Here is a 22,767-nt window from a genome sequence, read left to right as displayed (position 1 = left end):
TAATAGGTCTTGGTTGCCAGAGTGGCATGGAAAACCTCCCTTGAACCTCTGTTGAAAGCAGAGAGTTAAGACTGTTGTTGTGTGTAATATGTCAAATCTCAAAGTCATTAATGCAATTAATCCCAAGTTCTGTATTGGTGTCTTTAACAGATGCCTAGTTTTATTTAATATTTTTAGGAGGAAGAACAGGTATACGGAGGAAAGAGGAGGGCTGCCCCAGAATTCACTCATTCCTGTTGCAGAGAAAAAAAATGTTTCTTTTGAGAAGACTTGATCTATGCAGTAAAGTAGTCACGTATTTATTTTGTCACTTGGATTAAGTTTCTAAAACAGGGCCATGCTCATAAGGATGTAAGTTCCTGGCATTTTTCCAGTTATCAATTTTGAAATATTAGTGATCGAGCATTTACTGAATGCCATTCCTCAAATGCAGGGTCTCCACAGCATCTTGTTGCATTCATGGAATTCATTTGTTTGCATTATCTGGCTAACTGGTTCTTTTGTATGGCCAAGGTGATGAACAGATTTGACATTTAGCTGATTACTTCACCAAAATTAAACAGAAAACAGGGCAGCAATCCAAAGTGCCTTTCAGTGTGAAAGCTAATTATAAAAATGCTTTGAGCAGCAATTTCTTTTTGGATGTTAAAGTGCTTTTATTAGATTGTTCCCCTGTCATTTTAAAATTTATTGCTAGACACTTATAAATGGATTTCCCTGCTGAAGTAGAATTATTTTATTTTCTATATTTAAGATGGAAGAAAAAAGTGTATAGAGCGAACTTTAGGCTGTTTTTTTAGTATTTACATGATTCTGAATAGAAAGGAGAAAAACTAACTAGTGCTGGCTTTCATGGATCCAAAATATGTATTTTGTTATTATACTGAATAAAACCCATATATCCACTTCTATTTGCAATTCAGCAACTCCCAATTTCTAAAAAAATTACTTAGCAAATAAAAAAAAAAAAGTAATTTAGAAGTTGAGTACAGCCCTTGTGTTGTTAGGAGCTTGTATTTTATAGTGTAGATATACATAATCAGTTGCAATGGAAAAATCTAACCATGTACTTGTACCTGTCTTTCATAAGTCATTACTTGTTCTGAAATAGCATAAAACTACTCTAAAATCATTTTGTTGAGGTCATTGAACAAGAGTTGACCCAATGAATTTTAACCAGTAAATTCAGAAATGAAGAGTGCTGTATCCTGTTATCAGATCTTAGAAGTTTCTTGTGAAGTATTTTTTTAATGCCTTGGAAAATATTTAACTTTTTACGCTGACTGTTATTATTAGCATCCTTCAGACCCCAGACAAGGTGTGATCTGGGGAGGTTTGAAGGTGACAAAGCTGGGGGTTTTTGCATATGATACTGTCTAGCACACTTTGGCTACTAAATCATCTTGTGAGGACATATATTAATTCCTGACGCTGAGATCTATTAATATACCTTGAAGCCAAGTGAATTATGTGAATCTGCTGTTTCAAGCTGTAGAATTCTGCCATAACTAGGAGGAAATATTTTGCTGTAGGTAGATTAATGTTGAAAGCTTGTCAAGAAAAAGTTTAATGTTGAAAATTTATTCTTCCTCTTCTTGCCAGTACTTGAGCTTCTGTACTAAATCCCATTTGTAATCTGAGGAAAAATAGAGATATAATTTCTTTTGTATTTATCTATGTTATTAGAGTTCCAATGATATAGTCTATTGCCTATTAAAAAGTGCATCCCAATGAATGATCTTCCATAGGGTAATTTTTGCTCCCATCAATCTGAGAGCTTTTTTTGTAAAAAAACAGTAACTGTCAGTGTTTTTCAAATAATTTAATTCCTGCCCATTGCAGGATAAGTAATTAAGATAACTCAACATTCTGTATTAATAAATAACAAAACGACGAATAAGAGATTTGCTAAATACCCTTTGTGGAGATAATGGATAGGACTTAACGTGCATGTTCTGAGGAAGATTTTAATAGTCAGAGAATGCAGTCTGAACAACAGACCTAAGAAAGAGTCTTGGTGAGGATACAACACAGATTTGCGTTTGATTTTGTTTAACTGTTAAAGTAGGTTTCAGTGCTAAGCCTTCATAACTCCTCTTTGTATCTATACAGGGTCCATGTAAGGCAATTGAACCCACACTTTTTCAGGACTTAAATAAGGACAGTTTTAAAACACTCAATTAAATTTGTAAAACCTCTGTTCATTTGTAAACTACATAATTATATATATATAAAAAACATTGATATATACATTGATTTTACTTATACAAAAACTTTTATTAGAGAATTTATCATGATTTGACATAATCATGTCCATAATTAATTAAATAACTAAATCTTCACGCTCTTTCCCCTCTAAGCACATCTACCTACCTACATGACAATGATATGAATTATTCAGGGATATGTTAAACGGGGAGAAGTTCACAGATTATGTCCTTGTCTACAGAGAACCTTCTTCACTGGCTTTGGGTATTAGCAGATGACACGTTTCTGCAGATTCAGCTATCCCATTGGCTGTGCTCTGTTGCATTCTTTCATTGTGTCAGTGTGTGCCCTCTAATCCAGAGCAAGAGGTGTGTGTGGACGATGTATCTTCCTAAACTGGGTAAGGGATGAGTTTAGAACACTTCAGACACTCTAAAAGCGTAAACCCATGTACATTTGTACTCATTTTTCTGTTTCTCTTCCAAGTAAGAAAGGGATACATGGATGAGGGGGAATGGTCTCAAGCTGCGCCAGGGGAGGTTTAGATTGGATGTAAGGAAGAAGTTCTTCACCAAAAGGGTTATCACACACTGGAACAGGCTGCCCAGGGAGGTGGTGGAGTCACCATCCCTGGATGTGTTTAAGAGACGGGTGGATGAGGTGCTGAGAGATATGGTTTAGTGGCGGATACGGTTGGACTGGATGATCTCTAAGGTCTTTTCCAACCTAGTGATTCTATGATTCTATGACCTAGTTTTAATGTGAGAACTGCACAAGCTCATGAGATGCAGTTTGGCCAAGGTCTCTCCCCCATAGTATTTTTTGATCCTTTGTGAAAATTTGAGGAAAAAGTGGCAAAACAACATGTCTGTGAAGAACTTACTGCACACTCAGGCAGTGGGACACACTCAGACAAGAGCTTAAATGAGGCTGTGGCATAGTAGGAGTTAACATTTGCTTATCAGAGTTTATTTTTGGATTAATGTTTAACTTCAGACATCTGTCAAAAAAGACCAAAATCAATTCAGCAGAATCAGTAAGGGAGAAGGAAATGCAAGACTTTTTGCTGGTCAAACAACTTCTATGCTCAACTCATTTGCTTTTGCTAAACTGAAACTTATGTCATAAATGCCAACAAGTTTAGTCATTTTTGAAAATAGACTGAGTAGTTTAGCCTTAGCCAAGAAAAGAGAACAGTAAACGCATTTTTGGTTGCAAAAGTATTTCGTGGACTATTTCCAACCTATGCCTATTGTTTTTCCGTAGGTTGATGGGATACTGTGCCTGGCTGACATTCTTACTGATAATACCCATTCTGAAGCTACTCATGCAGAAGCAGCAGCAGTAATTGCACAGATCACTTCTCCACATCTCACGTTTACTCAGCATCTCAGTAGCTTTCTGGAAAATATGGAAGAAATTGTAACAGCACTTGTCAGTAAGTTCTTTATGGGTCTTCTGATTCTTTGCCGTTAAAATGACAGGTTGGGGTAGGAGTCTCTTTCATTAGAAATATTCCCTAAATAATGTTTGGCAATATTTCCTTAACAGATAAAAGAACTCAGTCATTTTTCATTTTGATTTTTTACTCCAGTTGATATTTGAATAGAATTTATGCATATTTTTCAAAATAATACCTGTATGAAATTCTACCATTAGAGACACAGAAAAGACTTAGCAAAGTATCCTTTTGTCCTGCGTTTGACCGTGAAAGAGCAGTTTCTAATAGTTGCTAGCCTTTATGCCTGTTGTATTTTCTAAACTTGCTAGAACTCAAGATCACAATTGCATCTACCTTTGTATGATACTTCAGAGGAAAAGTACAGCAGAATATAATCTATGGGTATTGTTACAAGAAAATAAAAGATCTGTCTTTCTTGTCTAGGTCTCTGATCCATGGTAAAATGAGGCAAAGGTAATAACAAGATTTTCCTTAACCTGGATCAGTGAGGACACTTCAGAAAAATAAGATGATATTTCTCATGACTTTCTAAAGGGATGATTCACTTTTTCTGGCACTGTACTCCATCTGTCTCAAATACCAGAAACTTTCAGTCAAGCATTCTCTTCCTTTCTCTGATCTAGAAGTTCAGTTTTCCAGAGCTTCATGTCAGAAAGAACAGTTTGGGTCATCTAGTGTTATTTTTCAGGTATAATAGATCAATACAGCTGATTTTTTTTTTTTTTTCTGCTGAGCCTAGTAATTTCAGTTAAACTACAGCACTTCAATTTTCATGCCTTTTTTTTTTTTTTTTTTTTAGATAGAACAAGACAATGTATAGTAGTGCCAAAACCTGAGGATTCTGGAAATTATCTGAGATGTATTTAGGCATTCTTTGATATGCCCAAACAGAACTGGTGCTGCAGAAATCAAAGAAATAATTTATTCCTCATGACCAGACTGTCCAGAAACAAATATGAAAGGTTTTGCCCCAAACCTGTCCTGAATCCATTGGGTGGAATTAAGCTGTGTTGACCTTTGTTCTGCTGTACCTGGACTGCTAGAGTCCTGACTGCTAGAGAAGATTTTCCTGGTCGTTACAGTGTACCACAGTCAAGGGATAACCTGAACAGCCTATCCAGGAGATATGAGCAGATGAAGCATTTCTCTGATTGTTGCTGTTAAAATCCCATGGGAATTACAGTAGTGTATACACTGCCCAAGAAATGCGAGCCTTAAAAATAGAACACGTATAACTTTGGAAGAGCTGTTTCAGTAACCACGCACGTTTCCTTGTAATATTTATAACTCGGTAATTAGATTACCGTAATATGTTCAATTTTTAAACCATGCTGAAGTCTAATTACTAGGTGATTCAGATCTTAGTTAAAATACATGTGTGCAAGGAATTAAAAGGGAGCTGCATGTTGAAGCTGGAAAATATGCAATATGATCTTTTATTGTAGAGATCGGCAGCACGCATATATATGTATTTTGAAAGAATAGGGTATATAGCAGAACTATTCTCTTATGGATCCGCTAGCCTTCTGCATCATGTATTTAATTTTACTTAGTTATATCTAGCCTTCTGCATCATGTACTTAATTTTACTTAGTTATATCAAGCTTTATGTTGCACAACATTCAGTGGAATATTCCCTGTAGAATGCTATACTAGGTAGACCATCTCAATAATTACATGAATGTTAGAAACACTTGGAGACTAGGTTCTTATTTACCATTTATCCCTGTTTCTGTGGTTCAAATGACGGTGCATAATGTTAATATCACTTGTAAAGCAACCTAGCAACATGACATATAATTGACAAAACGAAGATGATTTTCTTTGTTTTGGTCTGGTTTTTATCTTGGTGACTATGAACTTGGTCTTACATACTATGATTACTAATGCAAATTGTAGATGCTTAGATTATTCAACTTATTTTCTGCATTCCTAGAACTGTGCCAAGAAGCCTCATCTGGTGAAGTTTTCCTGCTGGCTTCAGCAGCTCTTGCCAATATTACTTTCTTTGATACCATGGCTTGTGAAATATTGCTCCAATTAAATGCAATGAAGATTCTACTAGCAGCATGTTCAGACAAACGCATAGTGGATACTCCGTTTTCCCGAGATCAGGTGAGTGGTTTCTCAGCAAGATGTTGTCTGAGCATATTTGTATAAAAGTCAACAGGTTTCAGGTCTATGTCTGTTTTGACATCATCAAACCTAAGTTGTTTTCATGTCTTCTATTCTTGATTCTGTCCAGTGTATGGCTCTTTCTTTATATGCTTCTGTTCCTTTTTATTATGAGCATTATGAAAAATGACAGCTTTCAATGTGATTAAAAAAACCCCAAACAAACCCAAAGTTCCATATTTCTAAGGTACTAGAATTGTATTTTTTTCATCACGAAGATGGCTGAACAGTGACACAGAGGCCCAGAGAGGCTGAGAAATCTCCACCTTTGGAGGTATTCAAAACTTGACTGGACAGAACTTTGAGGTAAATGAGATATATATGGAGACTGCAGCCTAAATATACAGTTGTCAGTTCAAAGATGAATTAGCTCCAAAAGCTGAATAAGGATCTGATCCTCAGCCCATTGACGTCGGTGGGCTTTGGATCAAGTCCTAGCTATGTGGTAGATGGTTTGCAATTTTTACTGGCAAATACTGCTGATGTACTTTTGCATTTCCTTTTCTTTTTCACCATTTTTTTTTTTTTTTAGTAAAGAGACACAGAAAATTTAAGGTCTCTGCTAATGCACGGATGAAGTCAGGGGGAGTTCCTTTGTTCCTCTTAGGTACTGCCATGCAATGGGGTGCTGCAGAGCCACTGCTTACTAGGCATTTCAGTGATGAATTTCCCCTTGGCAGTGTAACAAGAATGAGGTTTGAGAGTTTCAGTAGCTATTACTAAGGGATGGAGTTTACTAGTCAGTTCTGTTAACCTACTTCTGTTCATAAGGCACTTCAACTGTAACTAAATGTCTGTAATTCAGACCTCACAAGCCCATCCCCTTCCCACCTCTGAAGCAGCCAAAAGATGATTTGTGGTAGATCTGGGATCTGCACTGCCAGAGAAAACCCTCGTACCCTTCAACAGGAGTCAGGCCAGGGAAATCAAGGCGCAAGGGATCTTAGCAACTGATTATTAGTGTTCTAGAGGGGTTACTAGTGTTGCTTTAGTTTACATTAATAGCTCTCAGTCGTTTTCCAGCTCAGGAGTGTTCATGAAAACATGGAATTAAGCTATAATTACTATATTGCCCTCTGGGCAAGGCCAAGGACATCAGCTGTGGTGTTTGACATGGCCATATACCATTGTTATGTATGTACAATGCTTCATGTTCTTTGTTTATTCCTCCTGTATGCTCTCATAGTTTTGATTTCCTTGTTTATTTATGCCCTCATTTTAATTCTGCTGTCAGCTGTGAGTTTGCAGTTTGCTCTGTGGGTAGCATAGTGAGCCCCTTCTTTGTATGAGGAAGGCAGACATTTGAAGATATATGTATGACTTTATTAGCTAACAGGCTGGTTCCAGGCCTTTTGCAGCTTGCAGGACATCTCATTAGCTAGAGGAACAGAGAACTGAGTGGCTTCCTTCCAAGAACTGAGATTTCCTTGCCAATAACCCCTTACGTTCCTACTTGGAATAAAAACCGAGATCAGAAAGGTGTGATGTTTTCTGTGGTGTGCTGCAGTAAGTTTCTGAGCTGACTCCTTGTTATTTCTGTAGCAGTGGGGACTATAAAATCCTGCCTTGTGTTCTGTTACCGAATGCCTGATGCTCAGGTGGAATCTGAGGGCTGCTCATCTTGTCTTTAAGAGCTGTCAGTGTTGCTAGTCAAGCAGTTTTGGTAATGCAACAGCCTTAAGAGGTGTCTTCCTTTGAATTCCTGGTGTTTGAGTAGACTGCTCACCTTTTAAAAGGACAATATTTTCAGTTGGAGGGGTGGAGGGTGTCTACCAATTATGATACTTTTATGGAATATTTTATTTCCCAGACAGTGTTGGATTAGGTCAGGTAAGAAATCCAGAACTGAATGCTGGGCTTAATGATAAACAAAAATAATCATTGTCCATGTTATAGAAACATGTATTGCTTCTGTAACCAGCAGTGTTACATTGACAATTTTTAGTTTTATAACAAAATCCTTTGTAGAAGGGTCATCATATAAAATGGTAATTTCCAGATACCTTAGCCAGTAGTTTTGGGTCAAAATGGATATGAATATGCCATGCTCTTTTTCTTGCTGCAGATATTTATTTCCTGGATAACAGTTTTTTTACTTCAAAGTAGTGTCTACATACCCTCTCAGAAGGGTTCATGCCTAAATTCAGCAGTGTAATATATACACTCAGATGTCTTAATGGATTTTAAGCACTGTAAGAAGAAGGGTTTAGCCAAACCCCTTATCATTCAGGGCCTTCTTGACTTTAACCATCATCTTAGACTTTACATAGAAAACTATGAAATATGTATGTTTGTGCACAGTATGTTTATGTATAATAAAATTTTTCTCTCTGCATTCCCACCTGTCTCTTCAGTGTTGCTAGTAATCTCACCTTACCTGTGAAGTTGTGGAGGTAGAGTCTAACAGCTTCTGATCTTCTGTTATTCAGGCAGACAAAGAATTAATCTACAGTGAACACATCAATTTTAAAGTGGTTATTTCTAGGTCTAAAATCAGTAAATTATGTTTCAAAAAAGTTTGAGGTGGAGAAAGGCTTTTGAGTTAGAAAGAGAAAATGGAAATTTTTGCTGCTTTATTTTCCCTGCTAAATTCTTTCCTGTTATCTTGGTGTTTGGGAGATGCTGCAGGCTCTGAAGCTGACACGTTCTGCCTCGCTTAAGATTGGAAAACCTTAATACTATTTGTCCTCTAGGTTCCAGATCCTTTTCTCTGCTCTTCATTCTTTCTCTTCTTTATTCTTCATCAGCCGGTCTTTCCCAGAGGAGAAATGCCCCTCCCAGGGGCACAGGACTCAATCAACTATGGCATGTTATACAAGCAGCCTGTGACCGTGTTAGGAGCAAAGCTTGGTGGTCTGCCTCTGTCAGGTCTGACTTCAGTAGATCTAAGCTTCCTGTCTGGTCCTTGAAAATGATTTTCAAGCTCAGCTGCAAGAAATATTTAACAGTTCCAAATGGTTCAACTGCATGCTCACACATCCTTTCTGCAGTTCAACATGCTTCTGTAGATCTATGTACTGTGGGTAAAAATGCAACACAAAGCCTTTATATGAGAACAACTAGATCATAAAAGGGTATCTGCAAAGTTTTCCTGCACAGGTCTCCATTGATATCTAAGCTCTGATGTTAGTGTAATGATGACTAGATAGATGTGTGGTTAGAATTGCTTTCCCCCTCAGTGTTCTGGTTGTGATTTGTGCTTGGTAAACTATACACTGAAATAAAGCAATCCTTTCCAGTATGGACTAGATCACACTGAGAAAACATGTTTTCAGCTAATATAGCTAGAAAGAAAGGTGATAAATTACATAATTAAGTTATTTTATAAACCTTAAGAAATTAAACAAGAAACAAGACTGCCAGTAATAGATGCAAAGATGAAAATTAGGCCAGAAGTCACATAACTGTATCTGAACTGTACCATGTCATTATATCATTGATATCCTAATTAATTTTCTGTGTAAGACTGTAATTACTTCCCTGATGTCCTTACTTCCTTTTTAATGGGTTATCTCTCTCTTTGCATATACATTTGAACAATATAAAAATGTAAGTAACAGTATTGACTGGCATTATGTGGTCAGTGTTACCGGTTGTTACATTTCAGAGGTCCAACACCGATTCTCTCTATTAAACATTAAATCTTTTTGAGATAAAATGCCCCTTTAGTTAAAATTCTGCCTTTCACACTTAGATTTGGTGCAGGATAAGACAATGTGCTCCAGCTTGCAAAAGCAAGAAGTTCAGTTGGAAGAGCAAAATCTCAGCTCTGGTGAAGAACTTTGCTATTCTTTACTAGCTTAGAGTGATGAGGTTTTTATTTCTGGGATCAATTCCTAATATTGCTGCTGCTTTGATTTTTGAAGAAGCAATTTAACTTCTCTGCATTTTTGTTTAATCATCTGTAAAGTTGGGCAGACGTTGCACTTACTCAGAGTCTCTCTAGAGGAAACATGCTACCTCAGCACAATTTATTGCAGCTTTTATTTTCTGCCCTTGCCTGCCAGGTTCGCAGTACGATCAGGCTGGTGCTGGGCTGTTTACTTCAAAAACTATAAACAAGAGACTTTGCTGAAGGCTGTACCAATTGTAAAGCTGTAAGTCAGACATGGTTATGTATGCATTTTGCTGCATTTGTTGTCTTTTTGTCTTCCATCCTTTAGGAAATGAGTTGGTAGATTTCAAATAGACTCTGAGTTTTGACACTGCTCTTGTTTCCAAAACAGTATCACTGCCTAGATGAAGGTTGTGATTTCAATCTTGGTTCTGGGCGGGTGAGCTCATAAACGGTTTTTCTACAGATTATAGTTTCTTGTTTCTTTTTCTTCCTCAGGTAGAAATATATTACCATCTAGGACAGGCACCAGAAATGACTTCCTGACAACACTGCTTGAGTTAGTGGCAGTTGACCTAGTTCTCTATAGTTTCTGTCTCCTCTAAAATGGAAATAATTAAGCTTCCTCCCACAAACCCAGACCCAATTAGATTAGCTAGACGAGCAAAGTTGTTTCCTACAACTGTGTATTGGCTTAGACCACACTGTGCTCTGCTATAGGGAGGCCAGATGTCTTGGGTGTCTTCGCTGATTGAGACTGTTTCAAAATCAAAGAATTTTCTAATACCATCAACAAAATCTGAGGGGTGATTTTTTTTTTTTCCCCCCCTCATGGATTTGCATCTGAAAGACAGAAAACTGTAACATCAGAAGTGAGGGAGGAGACACACTGTAGTTCTATCAGTATTTTAGAATCTTAAGACCTGGTTTATGGTACATGCCCATTCAGCATGTGACCCATGCAGGATGCATTTCCTATGTGCTTCTTTAAAAAATGTGCGTGTCTGGGTTTTTTGCCTTAGCTAGATTAGTCAGAAATATGAAATAAATAAAAATGAAGATTCCTCTGTTGCTCTTCCTCAGCATTCCAAGATTATTGTTCCCTGACAGTCTCAGAGTAGGCCTAGACTTTGTAAGAACACCCTGTGTCTAACTGCTATTACTATTTTATGGGGTTGTTTGCCTCTTCCTATCAGGTAACAGAAAGACTTACTAACCAGCTTATGTAGATATATGTATTTCTCTGTTTTCAGGAAGAAAACTCAATTGCCAACCACAAAAATGGCTATCAGAAGCAATGGCAATTAAGTTTTCTATTTTAAGCAATATAGACTCCTAGAGAAAATTTCTAGTGATTTCTTAGCAAAGTTTTTTCTTCCAACAAATAGTATTCTGAAAGTTTTTTCTACCTAGACTTGATGTAATGCCTGTTTTTAATCCCTGCTGTTTATACTTTTTTGCTGTCTCCCTGTGGGATCATCTTGAATTGTGAAGTTCAGATGTTTATAATTCACATTCAGAAACAAAGACTGCATCTTGTTTCAGATTAGTTGTCTGATGCCCCTTTGTTTCTGAAGATGGATATCTGGAACTCTGCAGTTATATCTCTGATATATCCTTATGTCATTTATTTGAACAAATTACAAAATACTCTTATAATATGTAGAAAAATTAATTTCACTTAGTGATGAATCAGCCTTAAAAAAGTAATTAACTAAGAGAATTAAAGATTCTATATTGATCTACTTTGCCACTCAATTAAATTATTTGCTAATTCTGATTTTGAGCTTGTATCTTTCTATTTATGTTGGGACTGTCAGTAAAAGTTTACTGAACAGTGTGCCTTTATTATCAATAGACATATTAGCATCACATCTTCCACCTCTGTAGACACCTCCCCTTCCTTCAAGTGAGGTAAGTGACCCTCAGATGTAGAAGCTATTGCCCTTTAACAGGCTAAACCATGTGCTTTCATCTTCCAAATCCTATTGCATCTGTCTTACTAGGTAGCTGGTTTCACAATAATGAGAAACACTTCTAGATCATCTTAAATCTTCTGTTAAAGGAAAGTTATCAAAGAAGCCTTCTCTTTCATGTGTGTTCTTTAGTCTTAAATCTCTCTGTTAACTAAAGCGTTTGGGATTTACGCTCTCAGTGTATGTATCTTAGTTTATACCAGCATTTTCCTCTAGGTTTCACTTTTGCAACAAACATACTTTTGTACACTGGTTAATGAGTATTAGTCACCATTGGTTGCTTGGAAGGAAAAGTGTTGTTATAGTGTTACTAATTACATCTTTCTAACAAGAAAATTTCCAAGATGACTTGTTCTTCAAGAGGTTTTGAACAAAACGATTTTAGAAGTTCTTAATTAACCATGGTTTCTCAAATTTAAATCACTCTTGACAACTTAATTCCTATGGTTCAGTGCAAAGCTACAGAACTGAAAACTCATAATTCAAAAATTCAGGATGTATGGAAGGAAACTATGTGGGACTAAAACCACTTTTCAAATTATAAAAAAGATTTTGCTTACCAGAATAACCAATACTGCCAATTTTATAATAATGATGATATTGCCACTAGAGAGGTATTTGTGTTTACTATCTGTTTACTTATTTTGCCTATAGAAATAGAGATGTTAGTTAGGTTTTAAATTAATTTCCAGGGCAACTGCAAGACTAGCAACATGATGCTGTACAGACATTTGAAATATATGAAATATCTCTATTATTTTTAAGTTTATTTATTAAATAGCAAAGTTTTCCAGGAACCTAAAGGAGAGCCCCCTCCCCCTGACATATCCTTGAATACTTAGTTCACCAATAAATCATTTAAAGGTGAACTTTCAAAGCTTTTTGGTCTTGGGTAAGTTTTCTTAGGTTCCAAAAGTTAAATCCTTAGTCTCTTAGTCTTGTGAAAACTCTTACTTGTCCTAGCAAAATTATTTGCATGTTAATACTTTGATAAATTGGTGCCTCTTCAAAAGGTGCTAAAACATGAGCTGATCTGAGAATTCTTTTCCCAGCATTTTGTGTCTTATTGCACCTCACTGCTATGTGGTTTAAGTGTGTAGTGCATAGTACATATTAATAGGTAGGTGGTGAGTGCAGGGATAAACTCCAGAGGGCCCAGTCCTCTGGTTGGTTTTATTAGTGTAAATCATGTGACACTGACTTGAATAATTCAGCTGTCATCTGGTGGCTTAGTTAATTTGTTGATCAAATCTATTTTTTTGTGGTATTAATTATTACAGTGGTTTAAGTGTTGCCAGTTCCCGCAGAGAAAGCTCCAAGGCACCAGGTTTATCAGATTCATGCTGTAGAGGAACACCTGCAGTTTTTGATGGATCTGCATAACAGAGACCAGAATGTGGACTAGTCTAATGGAGAGCTTTTCTAGATTACAGATATTGGAGATGCATGGATCAAGATCTAGCTCCAGGACAGATCTGTCTAGCAGACATACAGGCACTGAGACAGGGAATTATGCTGAATAGGATCAGTTCTTGCAGCATATGGTTTCTAAGGCAGTATACTATTATCCTGCATTAGGTTTGGCAAGAGAATGTGAGATCAGATGTTTCATTAAAAAATTCCACATATGATGAAGCAACTTCTTTTTATTCTATGGAAAATCTCCTACAGTCTGTGTGTAATAGCACATCTGCAGATCCCACATGTCAAGGTGTCACTAGGTTACTGGAATTTGTGGATGGCTTCAGCAAACACTTTCTCCATGGTGTGGTAACACTGGCAAATGATCAGAGCTCACATGTTCTGTCTTCAGGATCTTTTATACATTGAGCTGACTACAAGTTTACTGTATGTCTTAGGAATCCAGAAAATTTGCAAGAATCATAAATTGTTTCAGGTGCCAGACCTTTTTAATCTTGGAGTGTAATCTTTTAGCAGAGATGTCTTGAACAATTAACAAAATTGATACTAAATATCACAGTTGAACTGTAGAGAGTCCATGTTAAACATTTTCAAGTCTTTCAGTTCTTTCAAAATTATTTCAGTTATGGAAGAGCTTTTTCTATCTATTTTTCTGATAATCTTCATCTAACTTCCTGGTGGAAATGAGGCTTAGGCAGTCACTTTTATCTATAACTGTTTGCATGCTCCATGTCTCATGATAACATCTGAACTGGTTTGCCAATTCAACAGGACTTCACAGTTGTTTTTGAGCAACTGCCTAAGGCTTTATGAAATTTAGAGGCAGATAATGGGAAAATAGAGGCTAAGATAAAGACCTATTGATGATACATGAGCCTATGTATCATCAGAAAAAAAAAATCTGCAGTGGAAGAGATGGCATTGGAAAAGTTCTGTTTATCGGTTTTGATCAACTCTAAATCCAAAAGAAATGAGACTTCATTAATACCAGTGCTCACAGAAATGTTGCTTTTCAAAGGAATTTGAGTCTGCATTTAAGTTTGGATTTTTCTCTAGAGAGTTCTTCTTTAGTATTAAACTTGGTCTGTATTACAGAGGAAATTTTTGTGTAAGCTACATGTGTACTAAATTTTAAAATAGGCAAGTATAGCAGAAATATAGCATTGAAAGTCAACTTTTTATTCAGCTTGCCTATTATGTATTTACATTATTCTATTTCATGTTACATTGTTTACATCACAGGAAAATGTGACTTTTTGGGAAAAAAATCTATCGATACGCAGTGAGCTAATTTATAGTTTTACTGCTTTTCAGGTCCATCTAAGATTTTAAAAGATAATATAGGTACTTGATGGTTATGAATGATAAGGGTCTTTTATAAACCCCTCTGAAGAAGGTTACATATAAACCCATTAGGCTAGTCAATAAATACATTGCAAAATATAGGGAGCCACATAATCAACGCAAAGGAAGTATGGATATAACCTCAAATAATTTTTGGTGTCAAAAGATACACACAAAATAGTTTTATGTATGAAAATACTTATTAGACAAAATAACTTGAAGCAGTGCAATAATTGGCACATATTCAAATTGTGGTTAATTGAATTCTTAATCTGGGTTTTAGAGAGCCACATGGGGTACAGCTTCTGCATAGAGGAAGCAATTTTCATTAGCAGGATATAATTTAGAATGAGAAAACATATACACTCTGCCTGAAACACAGTTAATAATTAATATGGAATAAATACATAGACATATACTGAGTTGCCATATTTCTACCTGTCACTCTTTAGAGTTTCAGCAACTCATTTGCATCCTAAGTAAGTGTATTTATTCAGAGAGATGACACTATAACACTACCTTCAAAAGTGGAAGACCTTTATGTCGCAGTATTGAAAATGAGTCATCCTTGTTATTAAAATGGCAAAGTGAGATCAGAATGGTGATTTGATCTCATGCCTACTTACACCTAAGGAGTTTGCTTGTTCATGAACTTACACTGTAGTGTTAAAAAGCTGATAAGCAGGTTTCAAATGGATTTTTTTTTTTTGAGACTGATCACTTTTTCTTAACTAGAATAGAGAAAATTAGAAGAAATACATTGTTAAGAAAGAATATGATTTCTGTTTGTGTTCCAATGATGCATTTATTATTTTGTCTCACATATGCTGATAATATTGAGATGTGTTTACATGCAGGAAGCAAGTTATTTGAAGGATAAAGTAAAAAAGAATATCTTGAGGGGCATATGAGAGAAAATATGACCTCACTGAAGGGAATGTGCGATTGAAGGCCAACAGCTCTATATGATTCACTCTATGTCAATGGCTTGCTGCATCATTTTAAGCAAGCTGAGTTACATCTGATCCTGAAAACAGTTCATGTTGGTTTGGACCAGAAATTCTGTGTATCAGGATCTCAAAATGTGCTTCTGTTGGTACAAAATGTAATCTTGGCCTTAGCTCAGGAGAAGTATAAACAGATTTTTAAATTCAGCTCATCTGGGGACAATGCTTTGACATGCACACCACTTATGGCTTCAATAAAACTGAAAAGTATTCCTTAAATACTCCCTTGAATCAAGGCTCAAAACTCCAAATCTGTTGCAAGGATTTCTCGATGTTTCAGCTGAACCCTGAAGCAGAAGGGTAGCAATAACTTGGCGCTACTGAACGTATGTCTATGTGCTGGTTCTCAGCCTTCACTGTGAGCTCTGCCTGAGCTGGAATGTGACTACAGGATTGGTTCCCAAGTGCGGACAGCTCCTGGCTGAATTCTTTGTAGGACTCCAGGTTTTTTTTCTTTCAGTTCTGTGCAGATCTCTACATGAAAGACTTTTATGCAGGAGTGTAAGACTGTGAGAAGAAGAGGTTTTGCTTTTCTTGTTTGCATTTTACTTAGCAGCCATATGTAAGATAAAGACCCCTGAAAAATCACAAAGGTGGGAATAGACTGTTTAATTACAAGAATGCTTTTTACTTTTAATCGGGTTTGCCAAATTTCTGCCATACTCATTGTATAAACCACAGTGCTATTTAATATTATTGAAGGGCTACACTTCATATTTCCTTCTCTTTTTAACAACAGGTGGTAACAATACTGGCAAACATGTCTGTGTTGGATCAGTGTGCTTCAGAAATCATTCAAGGAAATGGTATGTATTTTATCTGAATTATATGCTGTCAGTTTGTTGAGAATGTGGGTAGATGGGAAAGGAGTGGTTATAAGGTAAAAGAGAAAGGCTTCACTGATAATACTTAATTTTTCATCCTGTCTCTGCTGGATATTGCACACTGCTGCAGGGTACAAAATGAGACCTTGGGACCGTTCTATGAAACTGAAATACATTAACACTGCTTTAGAAAACTTGGTATGCATGACCAGATTTCTGATATTCTCTCTGTGTGTGACATTCATAGATTCAAAACAAAGTAGTGCAAAGTGTTTCAACAACTGTCTATTTCCCTGAGCACACCAAAACCTGTTTTGTTGTTTGGGATGGGTGTTTGATCATATTTCATCTCCTGCAGAAGAAACTTGACTGAAGTTCATGAAATTATACTGACAGCTACACCAGCTAGGCCTAACTCATGCTAGTTACTGCAGTAGGTGAAGATGTACATCTGGATTGTCAAGCACAATGTGATGAAGTAAAATTTGTGTATATGCTCTATAATGGACGTTCACACAGAAGCATTTGCCCCCAGGCTTTTGAGAGCGGTTGACATTCCTCTTGTGTGTAAAGGCTCATGTCTGCCTAATGCTTTTACTCACCAGATGCTGGTCAGAAGCCAGATTCACAAACTGAGAAGGGTTTTAGAATCCTGGAGAGTTTAGCTACATTTTCCTCTCAACTTTAACTTTTTTGTATGTTGACTGATTATTATCTAGCTGCATGATTCTGATGCTAATTCTCTTAATTATTTATGCAAATGCTCTAACAGTTTAAATCCTCTGATGCTACCTGAAGTAATCTGAATGCCTAATAGCATATGGAGTGTAATAGCACATAATTGTCCTTATATTTAAAATAATCGCAAAAAGAGAAATCTGTACAGTCTCATCTGGTTTTGTGCTGCAACAATAAGAGTATCAAGTCCTGTAGGCAACAATAAATTATTTAAACTCTTTTGACCAGGGATGGCATTGTCTCTTCTGATGTGAAGAGTTAGTTGTACAGTAAACTTCAAGAGGCAGAATTTCAATATTTCCCTCATTAAAGGATTCCCCATTCTATAACACACTTAAACAGTTTGAGATGGAAACTTTTAAAAGCTTGCTTAGAAATAAACTGAAAAAATATTTTACTTTCCTTATATTCAAAGCAAAAATTCATGTAGAGACCTGAAAGATGTTACTAGAGGTTTTTAGGCTAGTGATTACTTTCAGGTTAGTTTAGAAGCAAGTAAAGAATTGTGTTTATAGTGACTGAAATAAACTTGTGAAACCTAAACCACCAACTTGTAGACGAGTCAAGAAGTTGTAGGAGGGAAGAGTTAGTGCATTTTCTTGTCCCAGAAGTTCTGTAGCTTCCTAGTGAAGACAAACTTAGCACGGATTGGACGTGTCTGAATGCTGATGGCCAAATTACTGTTCACATTTATGCATTCTGCATGCCCTGTTTGGTCAATGATTGGTCTGTATTTACCTATCTTGCTTTTTCCCTTTACTTTTTTGGACTGAGTTTTTTGTTGGAGACAGGATAACAATGGCTCTTATATCCTTCTAGGTGTTCAGCTTTTGATGGAAATGCTCTTTGAAAGGTCATCTTCAGGAAATTCAGCTGAAATTGCTGCTTGTGAGCGAGTCCAACAGAAATCTGCAGTAACACTGGCACGACTCAGCCGAGATCCTGAAGTGGCAGATGCAGCTGTAAAACTCAGCTGTAAGGATGTATCACTAGCGTAATGGAAGACTGAAAATGAAGGGGGGAGCTGCCAGTCATGGGGAAGCTCTTTTTAATTTTTAGCCTCATGGGGTACCCTTTATGGAATAGGTTCCCTATGCAGTCTGTCCAGAGAGTGACTGAGGAGATGTGCTAAATGAACCTCTGGCTCATTTCCCAGAGGAACCCGAGGTGCAGCGTCCACTCAACATATAGCTGTGGCAGGCTGTGCCAGCTGACAGTGCCACCTCCTCCAGTCCTTTATTTAAATCCTTGTGCAGGATCTGTCAGTGGGCAGAGAGCTTGGACCCCTGCAGGTTCAGATGTGATGAATCTAATGGGAAGCAACATGCTCTTTTGGCTGGAGTTTTTTCAGGGCATGTGGGAGGAAGTCACAGTTTCCGCTCTGAAACAGCAACAGAGGGTAAAAAAAATGCATTTGGGTTTTTGTGCTTTACAGTTATTCATTATGACTGCTATATAATGCATAACTTCACTGACAGTCTCTTAAGTATTTGCATATCATCTTTGCATTAAAGATCATATCTACTAAGGAGGATAACTATGAAATATCTAAAAAAAATACCTTATCTCAAAATAAGGGGTTTGTTATTCTAAATCATTTCTCCTGATTCTCTTTTGTGCGCTCAGGTATTCCTCGCCTAATTAAACTTTGCAGATCACCAACTGAAAGAAATAATAGTGATTCTGTTTTAGTGGCATGTCTGGTAGGTACATTTTTTCTTTTTTTCATGCTTATTCTGAAAAATGAAGAAAAAACAGCCCTTTAGATTTCAAAATGGATAAGCATTGCAGAAATGTTTTTAAATTGATGCCAGGGTCTGCTGCTTTTCCCCTTAAGCATACTCTTCTACAGTGTTAATTATTTATCCTCTGACTGATGATTTAAGCACATAAGGAAAAATGGCTTCATCTTCATGTTATTGAGCACTAAAAAAATTCACTCGAACACTTCAGAATTTAAGGTTTCAATAATTCTTAAATTCCATTTTCTGGTGATGCTCTTTGCTGATATGAGCCTGGAATCACAGGGGCAGCAGCCTTTACCTGCACACACACATATGTATGGAAAGATTTATGTAAAGTGGCTGAAGAGAGGAAAGATTTCTTGCTTTCACTACAATCCTTTTTTTTTTTTTTTAATTTGAGTCTTCAAAACAATATAGTGTCCGAGGAGTGGCCACAAGAAGGAGCTTAACACTTTCTCTGCTTAAGAGAAAGATCCCAGCTGCTGGCCCTGCACTGTGAGCCCCAGCCAAGTGTTGGAGTTGAGAGTTTCACCTCGTGTTCTGTGAAAGTGCTCTGGGGACATGGGTGATCCAGGGTTAGGAGATAGGTTTTGATGAATGAAGTCTAAAGAATATTTTTTGACAGTGCTTTCAGTATTAATGGTATTTTAAATGAAAAAGTAAAACTTGGTTATTGCAGCCTTGTTTAACAGCTCGCTTTGTATCAGCACATGAGAAGTTTTGTTTGTTTAAGCAGGACTCATTCAGGATGAAAAGAGTACGAATGTGAGCATAAGAAGAAATGCTGTGGTTATACTTCATACACTCTGAGAAGGCACATTAATCTTGTCTGGCTAGAGCAGGAACCATGGAGTGGTGGCAGCAAAGCAGACTGTGATTTTTCTCTCATCGAAGTTTTTGCTGCACATTCCTTGAATTCATGCCTATCATTTGAGATGTTACCTGCCTGCCTGTCTCAGCAGTTCTGCTTCTCCTGGTATTTTAGTTACTGCTTGATCACATTTTCAGATAAGCATGTGGCAAAAACATTGTCCTCAAGACATGAGCTGCTTCAGGTTCTGATAGGTATTGTCACTAAAGTCTGAGGACGTGCACTGTTTGGTATTTAGCTTAGTTGTTTACTTATTGTATATTTTGAAGCAGGCAATTTACTCTTGTGTTAGGGCTGCACTGACAAACAACACAGAGATAAGCTGATCACAACTATCAGACCTTAGTAATAGAAGACAGTCTTTGTTCTTGAGGAAAGCCAGCCTGCTTTCCAGTTGCATCTGTCATGTCAGGTTGCAAGGAGGTATGTAATTGTTGCATGTTTTTGTCTGGTGAGAAAAAAAAGTAACTTCTTAGAAGGGAAGAGTTTATGAAGATAATAGTAACATCAATACAATTGGTATTGCACAGCTTCGTAACTGAAATAACTGGCAGCTATTTTTTTCCCAAATTGTTTGAAATGTCCGGCTTCTTTCTACTAATAACTATACACTAGCAACTCTAAGATTTCTGTTATAGGCATTGCATAAAACTTCAGTAGTAGATGTTTTCTGAATGAGATGGCTTATTGTTTTCATAAATATCACAAAAGCTGCGAGGAGATTTGAGAAACAAAGAGACAGTGTGAGATGTGCAGATCACAGATAGGTTTACGGTCAATGACTCTCACCTCTGTGTTCTTTAACACCACAGTCCCTGTTGCTCAGGTCTAAGAGTAATGTGCCTCAAAAAATTGTCATTTAATAGCTGCTTTTGAGAGGAGATTCTTCTGACAGATGAAGACAGTAACAAGGGATTAGCCAGATAGACCTGCACAGTTCTGTTTTGAGTCTTGGCTGTTATTTAGAGATAGTTGTAATGGATACCTGCAATGAAGACTTTGACAAACCATAACAATATTGCAATTGTCTTGTTTTTCTAGGCAGCCTTACGAAGACTAGCAGTTATGAGTCCTGATGGACTTGAAGATTCAGATTTTCAGCAGCTAATAAAGCCCAGACTTGTGGATTCTTTTCTGCTATGCACAAATATGGAAGAGAGCTTTGTATAAATGTGAGCCAAAACCCTTTGAAAAATAATCAAGATTATAGGTATACAAAAAGATAACACATATACACTTTTATTTAGTTTTAATCCTACTGTTATTTATGACTTATTTATTTTAAATCCATGAACACATGGTTTGTAGCAGAAATGAAATAGAATGACTGAACTTATTTCAGTGGTTTGCAAAGGTAATTTTTTATTTTATTTTCCTGCCAAGATACATCAACAGGCTTTATCACTGCGATCTAAGAAAATGTTGTTGGTTTGTTTAATACAGTTGAATCAAAGTAACCAAATCAATTTAAATGCTTCTAGTAATGTTTTATTGCTGATATTTTTCTACAGTTAGAATAATTTACATTTTTCTAAAAGAAATGCTTTAGTCTCATGCATTTGCTGCATTAGAAGAAAAATAATCCTTAAAACTGCAAGTATATACTTTGAAATGAAAGGGATGTTACAGTCTGAGTCCAGTTTTTAACTGTTAGTTTTTAATAGAATTATGAAAATACTTAACTGATTAGCTGAGAAAATTTTTCAGAAGATTTTCAGTGACTGGCTTGGATGTTAGAGGACATTGTTACGTTGTGTAAAGATGTGCTCCATTAGAGGATACATGCTTGCAGATAATTCTTGTTTACATTTACTGACATTTCCTAAAGAAATTCAGAGAATTCTAGAAAAACATTTATGAAATCAAACACACATCGCCAATGTGAAGCATAAGATTTAAAATCATTACACACTGATACATTTCCCTCATTTCCAAGCCTTATAAGAACTGGAAGTGATCACATCCAGACTTGTTTTTAATATTCAAGCTACTACTTTTGTGAAAAGTTGTGTATGTACTCACCAAATAATCAGAACAGATAAATTAATGGTAACCTGAACTTCCATTTTTCTGTTTTCTAAGTAGTCCTATATTTCTAAACCTGTGAAATGGACTTTTAGGAGCTCGTGAAGTTGACAAAAGGAGATTTTACTAATGGATAACAAATAAAGAATACAGTTGATTTTGTTTCCATGAACATTCCTCTTAAAGTTTGCTTTTTTCTTTTCATCAAGAAACCATATAAATTTAAAGTTACTCAACCAGCAATATCTTGAAAGTGGTTTTTCCCCCCAGCTTCTCACAAAGCACTCTGTAGATTATGAAAGTTTACTTTTTTTTTTTTTCCTTGATGGCTTGCAAATATTGGTCTGGATCATTTTATGATCAGCAACATTAGGGTACTAGGACATCTGCCAAAAAAGTAAGTACATTTCTCCTTTGCTGTACTTACTTTGTAGATATGTTAAGCAGCTTAATTCATTAATGTTTATTTAGTATTATGTGGTGTTTAGATGAAAGGCACAAGGAAATTGCTAAAGTGATTGCCTTCTGCATTTTCTGTCTGAGAAATCTGTTCTGCTTCAAGCAGTGATAAATGGTGGTTACTTTTTTCTCCCCTGGATTACTTGGGGTAAGAAGTCTCTGCCTTAACATTTCTTCCTTGTGATCTCCTCATTTAACTATGAGGTCTACCTTGACTGAAGTTTTATAACACTAGAAAACATGCAGTGACCTCTGTCATAAGCAACTACTCAAACATAAATGTTGAATCAGATATTTCACAGATGTAATTTTCTAGTAAGAGCAGAGATGAATTCTGCTTTTCTTACTTTGGGACAGCTCCTTAAACTCCTGAGGTTGTTAAGATGTATGGTACTGTACAGCTTTAAATATTATACAAGCAGTGGACTTTCCTCACTAAGTATAAATACATGTATGAACCATGAATGCTTTAAGTGGTAAAATCAACATTCTTGGTACAAAAAATAAACTAAGAAATCTCATAAAAAATGGACTCAATAAGGTCCCATTGCTATCATGCTGACAGCATGATAATTCTTGATAGAATACAACATATCAAATTCTGTTGTCTACATGCTGTACCAGACTTCATTCTGTCCGGTGCAACACCAGAGATATTAATTTCTAGATGGGGTAG

At 36.4% G+C, this 22,767-nt stretch overlaps 1 protein-coding gene across 1 annotated transcript in view; it reads left to right on the top strand.

Annotated features, from left to right (window-relative positions):
- Positions 1 to 20,932, top strand: part of INSC (inscuteable homolog (Drosophila)) — an 84,471-nt gene extending 63,539 nt beyond the window's left edge. Inside the window, exons 7-12 of the mRNA XM_010148011.1 lie at positions 3,475 to 3,646; positions 5,607 to 5,785; positions 16,169 to 16,235; positions 17,811 to 17,966; positions 18,618 to 18,694; positions 20,649 to 20,932. Coding sequence (XP_010146313.1) covers positions 3,475 to 3,646; positions 5,607 to 5,785; positions 16,169 to 16,235; positions 17,811 to 17,966; positions 18,618 to 18,694; positions 20,649 to 20,777 — 780 coding nt within the window. The 3' untranslated portion in view covers positions 20,778 to 20,932. The remainder of the gene's footprint in view (positions 1 to 3,474; positions 3,647 to 5,606; positions 5,786 to 16,168; positions 16,236 to 17,810; positions 17,967 to 18,617; positions 18,695 to 20,648) is intronic.
- The last annotated feature ends 1,835 nt before the right edge of the window (positions 20,933 to 22,767 follow it).

The sequence above is a fragment of the Eurypyga helias genome, unplaced genomic scaffold, assembly GCF_000690775.1.
Source record: "Eurypyga helias isolate BGI_N326 unplaced genomic scaffold, ASM69077v1 scaffold923, whole genome shotgun sequence".
Taxonomy (NCBI): domain Eukaryota; kingdom Metazoa; phylum Chordata; class Aves; order Eurypygiformes; family Eurypygidae; genus Eurypyga; species Eurypyga helias.
The sequence above is the reverse complement of the archived record's forward strand: the minus strand, read 5'-3'. Positions and strand labels throughout refer to the sequence as shown.